This window comes from Moschus berezovskii, chromosome 17, assembly GCF_049115385.1.
Source record: "Moschus berezovskii isolate FMDL1 chromosome 17, NW_MosBer_1.0, whole genome shotgun sequence".
NCBI classification, from domain to species: domain Eukaryota; kingdom Metazoa; phylum Chordata; class Mammalia; order Artiodactyla; family Moschidae; genus Moschus; species Moschus berezovskii.
In genome coordinates this window covers 45,019,865-45,032,777 of record NC_142476.1, presented here as the reverse complement: position 1 = coordinate 45,032,777, position 12,913 = coordinate 45,019,865, and the positions used below count along the sequence as shown (strand labels likewise).

At 59.5% G+C, this 12,913-nt stretch overlaps 1 protein-coding gene across 4 annotated transcripts in view; it reads left to right on the top strand.

Moving 5' to 3' along the window:
- Nucleotides 1–12,913, top strand: part of ACOT7 (acyl-CoA thioesterase 7) — a 109,048-nt gene that overhangs the window by 94,341 nt on the left and 1,794 nt on the right. For all 4 annotated transcript variants that reach the window (XM_055419436.2, XM_088845421.1, XM_088845420.1 and 1 more), the window contains one exon: nucleotides 2,223–2,407. In XM_055419436.2, the coding sequence (XP_055275411.2) occupies nucleotides 2,223–2,407 (185 nt within the window). The remainder of the gene's footprint in view (nucleotides 1–2,222; nucleotides 2,408–12,913) is intronic.

The window sequence follows — 12,913 nt, the reverse complement described above, 5'->3', positions numbered from 1 at the left end:
CCCAGTGACTGACCTCAGACCTCAGGGTTGTGTGGGGTGTACTTTCCCAGCCAAGGGTCATGGAACGGTGGGCCTTGGCTGCACTGGGGTCTCTTCTTGTCAGTTTCAAATCCAGTCCCTGCCCCTCAATTACCAAGTCTGGCTTCCTGTTTTTAAGCACCTCCATGTGGGGCAGCCAGGGGTGAGTGGAGCCTGGGGCTCGTGAGGTAGGAGTGTTGCCGTCTCCGAGAGGTGAAGGCTGGTGTTGGGGCTGTACTGAAGCTTTCCCGACTTCTAGGAGGCAGTCATTGTGTCTCCTACCGTGAGTGGCTCTCAGGACCGTGTCCCCTCGGGTCTCACGTACATCATCAGCCTGCTTCGTTTTCTGAAGTCAGTTTTGATGAGAAATTTCTTCACATTTCTACGCAAAATGATCAGCCATGTGGCTGATGGGAGGCTTACACAGGAGATAAGGCATGGGTGTGTTTTCATTTGTTCTTTGAATAAATGGTTGTTAAAAGGCCCTGCATTCATTGCCCCTGCATCCCTGCCCCTTGGCCGGGAGCTCTGGTGAGTTTCCTCCTGAGGAAGGGGCTTGACCCTGCTTCTCAGCACGTGGACCTCCAAGCCCTCTGTCTGGTTGTGGGTGAGAGAGTGCTGGCTGGCACTGGGGTAGGCTGATGGGGATGGGTAGGGATGCCGGGAGATCCTCAGGGACCACACCTCCCCTTCCTACTCCCCTAGAGACGGCCCATGGGGGCCACGTGGGGGCTGTTACCAGGGTGGGCCTAGGCACTTTGCACGTTGCTGACTCGTTGGCCTTCCTTTCCCCCAGAAGTGGCCATGTGTGACACGGAGCGCTCCCTGTGAATATGGGGTGAGTGTGGCACAGAGCATCTGTACTTTATAACACAAATAACTGCTCCCACTTCTGATTGCCCACACGCTGACCCCTAACCATCACTCGCTGCCCTGACTTGTCTGTCTTCCTGGTCTCTAAATATGTCTTGTGGGTCTGTCTCTGTGGAGCTGGGACGTTGGGGTTCTCGGGTGTTAGAAGGTAACTACAGCCAGCGCTGGTCTGACCTAGACAGGAATTTCCTTGAGCCTGGCCCAGAAGCAGGCTGGTTGGGGGTGGTGGTCCTGGGCACGTGTCAGAGGAAAACCCTAAGCATCAGCGCTGCCTTGGGGTGCAAAGCACCATCAGCAGTGGTAATGAGTGCACTGCACGCCTGCCACCACCAGACAGGAGCCTCAGCACCTGGCTTATTTCATGCCAGCCCGTTGTTGCTCGAGGGGCAGCTGGAGTCTGTTTATAGGAGAAAAACTGGGCTCCGTGAGATTAAGTCAAAGGAAGGGAAGACCAAAGTCAGAGGTTGCAGGGAGCTGGTGACCGGGAGAGACACTTTAGGGTAGGTGTTCAGGACCCAAGGGTGTGGGGAGTGCAGAGAGGTTGGGTGGGGGCAGGGCTAGAGCAGGGGACCCCCCCGGACAGTATCACAGGAACGTGTGACCATCTGCGATGGAAACTGCTGGAGTTTGGAGGTGGGGGCACACGGGGACTCCGACCACAGAGAGTGCTGCAGGGGTGTCTTTGGAGGGCAGATCCTTGGCTCAGGGGAGAGTGCTGGTCCCATGGGCAAGACCGGCGGGGAGGAGAGCATGACAAGACACTCAGCCCCACCTGGACAGAAGGTAGGAAGGAGACCTGGGCTGAAGTGCAGACGGTGGCTCCAGGGGACTTAGGACTGTGGTCAGCATGAAGGCTTGGCCTGACTATATGTGCAACTGTGCCATCCGGAATGTTAGAGCCAGCCAGGAGGGATTGGGGAGGGTGAAGGAAGGTTCTTCAACGGCCCTTAGAGCAGCCGGGGGGTGGTGGTAGGGCAGCTGTGCATCTCCAGGGGCACAAGTAAGGCCAGAGCATGGTCAGCACAGATTCAGCCTTAACCTGCCGAGCGACCTGAGAGCAGGTGGGGGGCCGGCACTCTTCCCCAGACGCTGCCAACCTGGGGGTAGAGACCCTCGTCTGGGTGGCCGCCGGGATTCATTCAGCTCTGAATATTTCCAGAGTGAAGGAAACCCACTTGCTGACCAGAAAGCGAACACTCAGGGGCTCCCGTGTGCTGTCACTGTGACATCCTACAGTGAGGACTGTGGTCTGTGCTGTCTCACCGGCATCTGCAGCGTCCTCCCTGCCCAGCCTGGTCTGGCTGCCCTGACCCGCTCTCTGTGCTCCACAGGCTGTGTTATCACCATCTCTGGGCGCATGACCTTCACCAGCAATAAGTCCATGGAGATTGAGGTCTTGGTGGATGCCGACCCCGTGGTGAACAACTTTGTGAAGCGCTACCGGGCCGCTAGTGCCTTCTTCACCTTCGTGTCCCTGAGCCCAGAGGGCAAGTCTCTGCCTGTGCCGCAGCTCGTGGTGAGTGACCCCTCTGGCCTGTGTGTCCTTGGGAGTGACTGACCCCCATGCTGGGCCAGCGCGCTGGGCACTCACTGGGCTTCCAGGAGAAACCGAGTCACAAGAGTCTATTCTGGGCCGCTGGGCCCCCCTCCACTCCTGAGGGGCCAGCCACCTTGGCTGAGGTGCAGGTCGCACGTGAGAGCCCATCCCTGGGGGTGCAGGGGAGGGGCTGGGCAGTGTGAGAGGTGGTGCTCCTTACAAGCTCCTTGCTGAGGGAAGAGCGTGCTGCCCTGGGGGTCCTGACGCTGTGTACGATTGCTGGAGTGGGGTGGGGGGAGAGGACCCTCCCAGGGTGAGCTCTCAAGGAGCCCCTGGCCTGAGTCCTGCACGATGGGGCCAAACCAGACCCCGCACCGTGAGGCTGGGCCTCATGGCCTTTTCCAGCCTGGGCGTAGGCGGGCAGCTACCACCACAAGCAGACCCTGGGTCTTCAGTGCAGGCACAGATCCTGGAGGGCCTCAGCCCCCAGCAGGGTTCCCTTGGAACTGTCCTGGGTTCCACAACGCAAGAGGCTGCTGTTGGGGCTGCTGGGGGTGAGGGTCACGAGCATTTTCTTAATTTGGAAAAGAGAAGGTTGGATTCACTGAGCATGTAAGGATTTCCCTCCCTCTTGCCACCCCCCTCAGCGCCCCCCAGCCCCTGTCTCAACTCTTGGCACCCGCAGGCCCCCAGCGCTCAAGGCCACAATTACAGGAGTCTTCTGAGGCTCCCCTTCCCTCACGCCCAGCCCTGCCTGGTCCTGGGTCACCACCCTCCTCCTGTCTGGGATCACTGACAGCACCTCCTCCTGGTCCTTCCCTCCTTTACACACTCACCCACGTATACACCCACACCCACACACACATTGTTCTCCAGCACAGGGGTGATTTGTTCTCAGCTGTGCAGATCTCACCACTTCCCGGCTGAAACTTCAGGATTCTGATGCATTTAGAATAAAACCCATGGTCCTAAGGCTCATGCCTTGAGGGTCCAGGCACCCTGCCCCTGCCACCCACTCCACCCCAGCCTGCTCCTGGAGCCCTGCTGCCCCCACAGAGGTTCTGGGCCACCTGCAGGGGTCAGTCCTCACCCCCAGGGTGAGCCCAGTGTTGCCTCCTTGGAGGAGCCTCACTGACCCCCGTCCAGCATCCCCATCATGGTCTGGCCTTGTCCCCGCCCTGCCCTGCTCCAAAGCACCAGCCCCCCAATTTGGTGATGCTGGTCACTTGCCGATTGTCCCGCCCCCACTTGTCTGAGCCTCACAAAGACTAGAATACGTGTGCTCCCTAGGGGTCACTGGGGCTGCAAGTCTCAGTATTTGGGGGGTGCTCTCTGGAAAGTGCGTGGATCCTGCTGTGTGCTAGGCCTGAAGTGAGAGACAGGCAGTGTGGGTGCTCAGAGGAGCAGGGTGTGTGCTGGGCTGGCGGCTTCCACCTGAGGGCTATGAAGTGGTGCCCGGGGAGTGAGCAGGAACCCCCAGGAAAGCCAGTGGGTAAAGGCCATGTTGGGAGGTCCCAGGAGCTCAAATGCTAGCAACTTGGCACAAACTAGCCATGGGAGAGCCCAGGAGTTAGGGAGCAGAGGCAGCCAGGCTTGGGGGGTGGCGGGGGCGAGCGGTGAGGAAGCCTGGCTGGGAGGCACTCGGTAACTGTGTATTGAATGGATGAGGAAGGAATGAATGACGCGTCCAGATTTCCCTTGAGTCTAATGAGAGCTTTATCATCTCACACATTCCTTAGTGATGCTTATCGGGTAAGTGCCCTGCCTGGAGCTCTGAGTCCTCTGCCTGCTTCTTTCAGCCAAGCTCAGCCCGGCCCTGGGGGCCAGGCTTCCCTGCGCATTACCCTCTTACACTGGTGAGGACCCCCTCAGCTCAGCAAGGCTGAGTCATTTGTAGACGTTCACACAGCTGGCCCGTGGGAGCCTGGGTGTGGAAAAGCCCTCTCTGTTCAGGCTGCTCCCTGGTTGGTCTTGAGTCAGGCCCTGGGTCTGCCACTAGGGGGCCGGGAGCAAGCTGGAATCCCCAGCTGAGGTTGGGCTGGGCTGTGTGGAGCACAGAAGCCTGGACGGGGGTGGGGGTGTGTTAGGGTCTACAGCGCCTGGCACTTTTGTGGAAGCGCCTGGCATTTTTGTGGAAGCGGCTGGCAAGCGACTCCGGCCCCCTGCCAGTCTGAACCTTGCTTCCAGAAGCACCTCCCAGGGCTGCCACCGCCCCCGCCGCGTCTGTGCCCCACTCAGATCCCCACCTCCTGGAGAAGAGCATGTACCAACTGTCACAGTAAACATGGCACTGAAGCTCACTTCCTCATGGGACTGCACGAGGTCCTGCATGCTTCTTCTCTGGCCGAGGATGGCCACCTGGCCTGCATGGGGGGCTGCTTCTTGGTGGCAGCTGAGTCCCCCCTCTCGGAGATGCTAATGTGCCTCCCCCACCCCGTTCCTCCTCTCTGGGGCCTCACAGGCCCACAGGGGAGCCGTCCAACCTCATAAAGGCCCCTGATGTGGCCAGAGGAGCCTTGGCTGCCCACTAGGCCCTCTCCTGTCCCTCCCCGGCCCCCACGGCCCCTCCTGGGGCTCTGGTGAAGCAGGTTGGGGCGTGGGGGAGGCTGCAAAGAGGAGGGCTGGTGAACCTGGCCTCGAAGGATGGGGGCGCCACCGTACTGAAGGAAGGAAGGGGTGGCCAGGGAGGGTGCCGTCCTCAGGTGGGCTCTGGACTGACACCTCCCCTCATACAGCCCTGGCCCTGCTGCCCAGTGACCAGGCCTGTAGGGGGCGGGGGGCAGGGTCCATCAGCCTTGGCCTCTCCCTCCAGGTCCTCAGCCACAGCACCCCCACCTCGCATTGGTCGTGGTGGGTTCCCTGGGAAAGCCTCGCCTTCCCCCCCACCACCGCCCAGCATTCCTGATGGACTTTTCTGAGCCCAAGGACGGGGTGCTCACCTCACCTGCACACCACCCTGATGGCTCAGCGGGATGGCTGCCACCCCGCCTGGCCCCTTGGTTGATGTTCTGTGTCCCCTTGACCTCTGCCCACAGGCCTGACCTCCAGCCTTGACCCTCTCGGCCCTAAGTGCAGGCTCACCCTTGTTCTCTCCAGACCCTTGTCCCGTCTCTGTCCATGTTGCCACAGGGCCCCTTGGGGACACCTGTCAGCCTGGCCGCCCCCAGCATCTCCATCCTATTTACTGAATTCGCACCACAGACAAGCGAGGGCTTGACCTCCGTCCTCCTGCCTCCCTTGCCTTCAGGCTCCAGCAGGGCGGCCCCATCAAGGATGCTCTCCATCTTTAATCTCACTGGTCTCTCCCTGGCTGTGGCGGACTCTGCAGTGTCCAGACAGTCACCCCATGGCCACCTCACCCTGGCTCTGAGAGAGCCCGCATGCACCCTGCCCTCGGTTGGGGTTGGGCCCAGGCCCCAGGCTCCCTTTGTTTCCTCCACGGGGTCTCAGCAGGCATCTCAAACATAACATTCCCAGCCACCTCCCCCCAAAACCCCACTCTTCCTGGTGTGTTCGGCCTGGCTCCTCTCTCCCCGCTCAGCTCCAAGCCGCATACCCGCCCTGTTCCTGCTACCACCTCCCTGTCTGTACTGTGTCCGAGTAAATGTTAGAACAGAATCATGTTCGCTGCCTCTCCCACATCGATGGTTTAGCAGCTCCTTGGTGCCCTGGGTGTGGACGGGTCTGGCCAAGTCAGCTGCCATTGTTCCTCAAATCCCAAACCCAGTCCTGCCTCAGGGCCTTTGCACTGGCTGTTCCTTTGCCAAGACACTTCCCTCTAGTCATCACGATGTCAGCTCCTGCCATGGTTTCCCAGATAATTTCCTCCTTCGATGACCTTCCCTGCCCTCTCTGGATAAAGCCTTATTACTCCTCCCCCATCACCCAGTGACTCCTGTTGCCTGAAAACAACCTGGGGTTGGTGGAAGGGGGAGCTCAAAAGGAGTCAGGAACTGAGAGGGCTGGGGATGGGGCTGGAGGGGCAGCAACCACCTGTGGCCCCCCCAGCTGCTGGAGGGCAGGCCTGGCCTAGGACCTCCCTTCCAGCCCTTTCCTCTGCTGTTGGCTGAATGAGTGGGGCCTGTAGGGCCCCCCAGATGGCCCTGAGACCAAGGATATCTGAGGATATCCACCGTCTTCATTTTGAAAAGGCTTCTTACGTTGTAGATGCAGGTGGACAGGGTGTCCTGGCAAGGTCTGCAGTCCAGCTATTGGTGGTTGTGTGGTGTGCCCACCCAGGGGCTGCTTTAAGCTCAGTTGAAGGCACTACGGTACCCCTTCTGCCCTGCCTGTACCCCAGAACTCAGCCTGCTGGGAAGACCAGCGCCAGCAGCAGTCTGGGAAGAGTGCCTCCCCCGGGGTCCAGTCTCCATGGAGAGCTGCTTGTGGTCATGGAGCTCTTTGTGGAGGAGCTCCTGGCCTTCCGGCGTTGGGCTCATCTCTGTACCTGGGGGGCTGCCTGCGCCCTTTCCAGAAACCCAGGAACCTAGGGTAGGGGTGGGCAGGCGAGAGGAAGTCACCTCCTAGATGAAAGGGATGGGACGGGGACTGAATTCCCAGGTTTTTGGGGCCAGTGCTAGTGATGGCCGCTTCTCGTTGGTCGGCTGCATGTAGACCCAGGCTATCCTTGCTAATTAAAGATGGTCTTTGATTCTTCACTGAGGTGACCTGGGGCCACTGATGTGGATAAAAATAGCCTCTGGTGGGGGAGGGTGGGCAGAGTCCCCAGCCTCCAGCCTGGCCTCTGCGGCGTTCACTGGGGAACCACCAACACCACGTCGTCTGTCTCTGAGCCCATGTGTGGCACGTGGGGGCTCAGCGCTCCCCACCCCCATTGTCAGCACTTCTCCTCCGGTCTATTTTTAGCTCCCGTCCCCAGGGCCTGGCTGACACGGAAGGCAGCGTGGCTGTGGGAGTTTTTCTTGATGAATATTTTATGCTGGGAGGGCCCGCTACACCGCGCCAGCAGATGCCAGCACTTCCAGGCTGATTGTTAAAAGCCAGTGTGGCCTGTGGAGCCAGCCAGCTCCCTCTGAAGGCTTCCCTGCCATGCCCTCTGACCTCGAAGGTCAGGGTGAAGGGCAGAGTTAGAGGGGTGGCTCCCTGGGACCCGCTTCCACACTGGTCCCAGCACCTCCCGGGGTGACTTTTCAACCTGGGAGTGGGAGGACTTTAGCCCCCCCCCAAACCTGAGAACTAGTGGACCCTGTGTTAAAGCGGGGGCAAGGCTGGTTTCTGTTATCTGGTTCAGACGTGGGTGCTGCAGACCCCAAGTTCCCGGGAGACCCACGTTGGGGTAGGTCTCCCCTCTCTGAGGGAGCCACCTGGACCCTGTGCCAGGGCAGTCACATGATGCCAGTTTTGGACACGCACATTCACAACTGCTTCGTGGGTTATTTCGAAAAGGATCATTTGTTTTCCCTGGTGAGCTGAGCAGCATGGCCACGTCACATTGGGGTCACGGAGCAGGGTCTTTTCAAAGCCAGTTTGCTTGCCTCCCAGAAAACCCAAACCTCAGAGCAACCTGCGGTGCGGGGGTTTTGGCCGCTGCTTGTATACCGTCATCTCCCGGTCCACCAGGGACTGCTGACAGGTGGAGGACAGGGCTTGGACCCGGGGGCCTCCGTCGCCAGCACTGAAATGACAAATCGGGATGAAAACAGGAGGCAGGGAGGAAATCGAGGAGGCCACTGGCCTTCCCTCTGTCTTGGAAGGGCTGGCTCATAGCTGGCAGGGCTCCACCAAGAAGCGGTGAAACGTGAGCTCTGCACTTTCTCAGCTGTAGGTGCTTCCTCCTTCCATCATGGCCAAACCTCAGGGCCCCATCCAGGGCCAGTCACCATACAGGTTTCCTGAGGACCGGCTCCCAAGGCCTGGGTGCCCATGAGGCCATTCCCTGTCTCCAGGACGGGGCTGGTGTTGGGGTTTCTCTGGGCCCACAGCAGGAGCTGAGCACTGAGTTCACACAGTGCCGACCCACCTCCTCACTAGGTGTTGGGGTGGGTTATCCGCACCCACCCAGACCACGGTGACAGCGAAGAGATGTGACTTTGACGTAAAGTCGACGTGGAGCAGACCTTGAACCCCTTGGCCAAGGCGGCCCCTTCCTGGGAGCTCAGAGGTACAAGGACGAAAAGACCCTGGAACCCCCCAGGGGTAGGAAGGGTGCAGAAGTGCCTCCCCACTCACTGGTAGGTGCATACAGAATCAGAGAATAGCATGCCAGCCCTGCCCGCAGGAGCGGAGATGCTTCATCAGGGCCGTTGTCCATCCCCAGGTGTACTGGACACCCCACTCGTGCCTCCTGTCAGCAGCAGAGGCCCCTGTCGAACCCCTTGGTGTTCCAAGCCTTCTGGAGCTGCTTGAGGCAGAGGATGCCTGAATATATCCTCTGAGAAGAATCCTCAGTTCTGAATCATCGTTGTTCAGTCGCTCAGTCGTGTCCGACTCTCTGCATGCCAGGCTTCCCTGTCCTTCACCATCTCCCAGAGTTTGCGCAAACTCATGTCCATTGAGTCGGTTCTGATCTTTAACACAGAGTCACGTCGGTTTGGAATTCAGACTTTCTTGCTTTGATCTTCATTGGTTTGCTTGTTCATTCACTCAGCAGATGCTTCCGGGACCCCACTGTGTTCTGGACACCGTGTGGCCTCAGACAGATGGCGGGAAAGATGCTGACACAGGGCGCACGCAGGGCAAAGGCTGGCAGTGAGCGCGCAGCTCCTGGCCTGGGCCCAGCCCATGGGAAGGGCTCCGCAGAAGACAATGAGCAGGGGTCGGCGTGCCAGCACACCCGGCCCAGGGGCCAGCCCTGTGAGCAGGTCCCAAGCCCCCTCTCCTATTGGGGGTAGCACCCTCCTGCCTCCTGCCTGGCAACACCTATGTTCCCTGCCTCTTCTGGCCACCTGTTGACCCTTTTGCAGGTGAACTTCATGGTCTCAAAGAAGGACAGTTGTTTGAGGAGCAGAGCCAGTGCTGTAGGGTGAGGGGAGCCTCCGGTGAGGGCATTTGCGGCTCTCGACGTTGGCTGTGTCGCCGTGTGCTGGGGGCTGTGGTGCTGAGCTCGGTGCAGTAGCTGCGCAGTCCAGCCTGCGGACCGTGGACTGCGGCTTCCTGGTGCCCAGCCCATCCCCGCCCCAGGTCAGGGCCTGTGGGCCCAGCCAGGGGACACAGCCGCCTATGGGCAGCTTGCCAGTGCTCCTGGCCACACCACGCTGAGTGGCCCCAGTCATCAGACGATATCTTAATTGCCTGCGTGATTGTCCCAAGATCCCTCTCCTCCTGTTATGAAGGCCGGAGAGGCTGTGCTGCATGGCTTCCTAATTAAGAAGGTCTGCGTCCCTCAGGCTCACAGGAAGTTATTCTATCATCACTGGAAACCCTCTTCACACCAGACATTCATTAATTACAAAAAGGACAAACTCTTGATTTTACTGAGGGTGGAACTTAGTCACTCACCCTCTCTGCCAAGTTCCAAATGTGTGTTCTTGAAACACAGAAAATGCAAAATGGAAAACATTTGGTTTGCACTGTTAGGCTCTGAAAGCCACAGGCTTCCCCACCAGTGGAAGGGAGCCCGGGAGACAGTGCTGGTGGGAGGAGGGAAAGATGAACATTGGAGGCCCAGAGCCAGCAGGCGGGAGCAAGCGGGGCGCCCCCAGCACAGGGGGCCCAGGCCCCGGGACCCCACCCACACCCCTATGACCTTCCAAAGATCCAGCTGCCTTAAGTTGAGCCCCAGGGCCAACTGCCCTCCTCCCAGGGCATCAGCTATGTGTTGGCAAACAGGAGTACACTTCGTCTCTGAGGCTGTTCATCATGACAGGAGTTCATGAGTGTACTGGCGAGCACGCACGTGCACACACACACAATGTAACTGCTGTGCGTGGAGAGTGGCCTGCACTGGCCCTGCAGGAGACCCTTCACATGTCACCTCCTGGAGACCCCTGGTTTGCAGCTGGCCCTGAGAGCATCCTGGAGGCCGCCTGGCCACATGGCAGGTCCCAGTGACCCCGTGGTCCTTGGCACCCCTCCAAGGAGGGCAAAGGCCCAGGTGCAGATACCAGATCTGGTCAATTCCGGTGTCTACCCAGTGCCGAGAGAAGCATCCAGAGCCTTTGGTGCACACTGTCTCTTCCACCAGGCAGGTAAACAGGGGTCACGCATCCTGAGCTGCCAGTGGGCTCCTTTGCTGTCACCTGTCCTTTTTCAAATACGCAGGAAGCCCTCCCCCCTAGGCTGGGGGACAGGCGGCCTGCAGGGGTCGGTAGCTCCTCCCAACAGCTTTAGGCACTTGAGAGGAAGTATGATTCCCATGGAGGAGCTTTGTCCTTCTCCCTGTCACCTCCAAACCCCCATTAAAAACAGCAACAACCAACAACTTATGTATTTATTTACTTTGCCGGAAGGAGGGAGACGGCTGTTAGGAGGCAGCAGCAGCTGGGCCGTGGGTGAGGCCGCGTGCAGGGAGCCATCTGTCTAATTCTGCCAGCTCCACACCCAGCAGGGAAGTGGTGGCCCTTCTTAGTCACTTGGCTGGGAGAGCTGTTTATCTGAGCTCGCAGCCCTGGGGAGGCTGAGCGTCCAGCAGCCGGCCGGGTAGGACCCTGTCTCCGAGAGCAGAGTTGCTCACCCCTGGACTCTGTTCTGCCCCCACATGCCTCTCCCCAGCCCTGAGGTGTCTTTATAACACCTCCCGGGGCAGGTGGGCAGGAAAGGGCCATCAGCATGCGGGGTGGCAGCACCGAATCCACAGATCCCAGAGCTCCCCACACAGGCTGCCGTCCCCGGAGACGAGGTGAGGAGTGAGCCCTCGCCAGCTCCTTGTTCCCAGGCCAAACAGGGTTTGGCCGCGCTCTGCAGCCGGCCTACTGCCGGCGCATCCATCATCAGGCGGCAGGAGGTCTGTCTGAGGGCAGATCCTGGCTGATGAATTAGCTGCGGAATATTGAACGTCAGGGACTAGCTCAGCACAGCAACTCTGGGGCCTGGTGCCAGGCCCTGGCTCCTGCCCCCTCCCTGTAGGGCGGACACTGGAATTGACAGGTCTGATACCTGCACCTGGGCTTCTGCCCTCCTGGGGTCGTGCACTGAGAAAAACGTCCAGAACCTTCAGTGCACACATCTAGAGACTTCTGGGGGTGGGGTAGTGGCAGTCGTTTGGGGGAACCTGATGGAGGGCTGGGCTTGTCACAGCCGCACATCAGGGCCCCGTGAGCACCCCTCGCCCTTGAGGGTGTGTTGGGACCTGGTGGGAAGGGAAGGCGCAGCGTCCGTCTCCTCTTTGCCTTCTCTGGGAGGCGCTGGTGCCAGGGCTGGAAGGGGAATGTACCCCTGCCCCTGGCCTGTTCCCTCCTGGGTGCAGGCTGTAGAGGCTGGGCCCCTGCAGACTTAGGTGGTCTCCACATTCATTCTGGATGTTCACCAGGGTGATGCTGGAGGGCCGCCGTGTGCCCTGCTGCCCACCAACAGCCCCACCCCTGAGAGCCTGTCAGCACAAGCTGGCCTGGGGGATGGCAGCAGCTCAAACTGTGCCTCTGCCTCCTACAGGCTGTTATTTGGGCAGGTCACTCAGCCTCTGCCCCATGTCCTATAAGGAGGAGGGCGTGATGACCCTGGATGCCTCCTGGGTGGTTACACAGACTCTCACGAGCTGGGGGGGTGCCCGCATGCCTTCCCAGGAACCCTCACTACACCTGGCCCTTGAGACCGTCTTACTCTGCTTCACTTGGTCTTTGGTCCAGGCCACTGTCACTTTCCTAGTGCAGCACCGTCCATGTCTTTCCTGGTGTGTGGTCAGCTTCCTGAGGCAGGGTCCTGTGGAGGGGGCTCGGTGTGCCCGTGGGAGCATGTGCATCCAGGCTGGGTTTAGTTCCGAGAGCATCACCTCTGCCCTGCTGCCTCCCTTGCATGCCCGGATTTGGGTGGTGGCCTGCCACACTGAACCTTCCCTTTGACTTTCTGTAAACTAGGATGATACTCACACCTCTGCGGTGGTTTTGAGATATGATTACGTGCTGTGTGGTCGCCCGTGTGAATGTACAATCCAGTGGGTTTTTATGTATCATGGATGGGAGCCACAGGTCTCAACCATGCCAGGCAAATCCCATACAGAGGTGGGAGAGGAAAAAGTCCCCAGTGTCTTAGCCTGGTGGCCTTGACCTTGCATTCTTGGCCACTTTGGCTGTGCCTGCAATGACGGAGACCTGAGTTTGATCCCTGGGTCAGGAAGATCCTTAGGAGGAGGGCATGGCAACCCACTCCAGTATTCTTGCCTGGAGAATCCCTCGGACAGAGGAGCCTGGCAGGCTACAGTCCATAGAGTCACAGAGTCAGACATGGCTTCCATTTTCATTTAGAAAAGGAATGGACATGGAGAGGGACCAGGGTCCTTCTACCCACAGCACTCCATGAGCCAGCTGCCTTGCATCACCTAACGTGTTAGAAACGGGTCCCAGCCCCCGGACCCACTGCAGACACATAGAA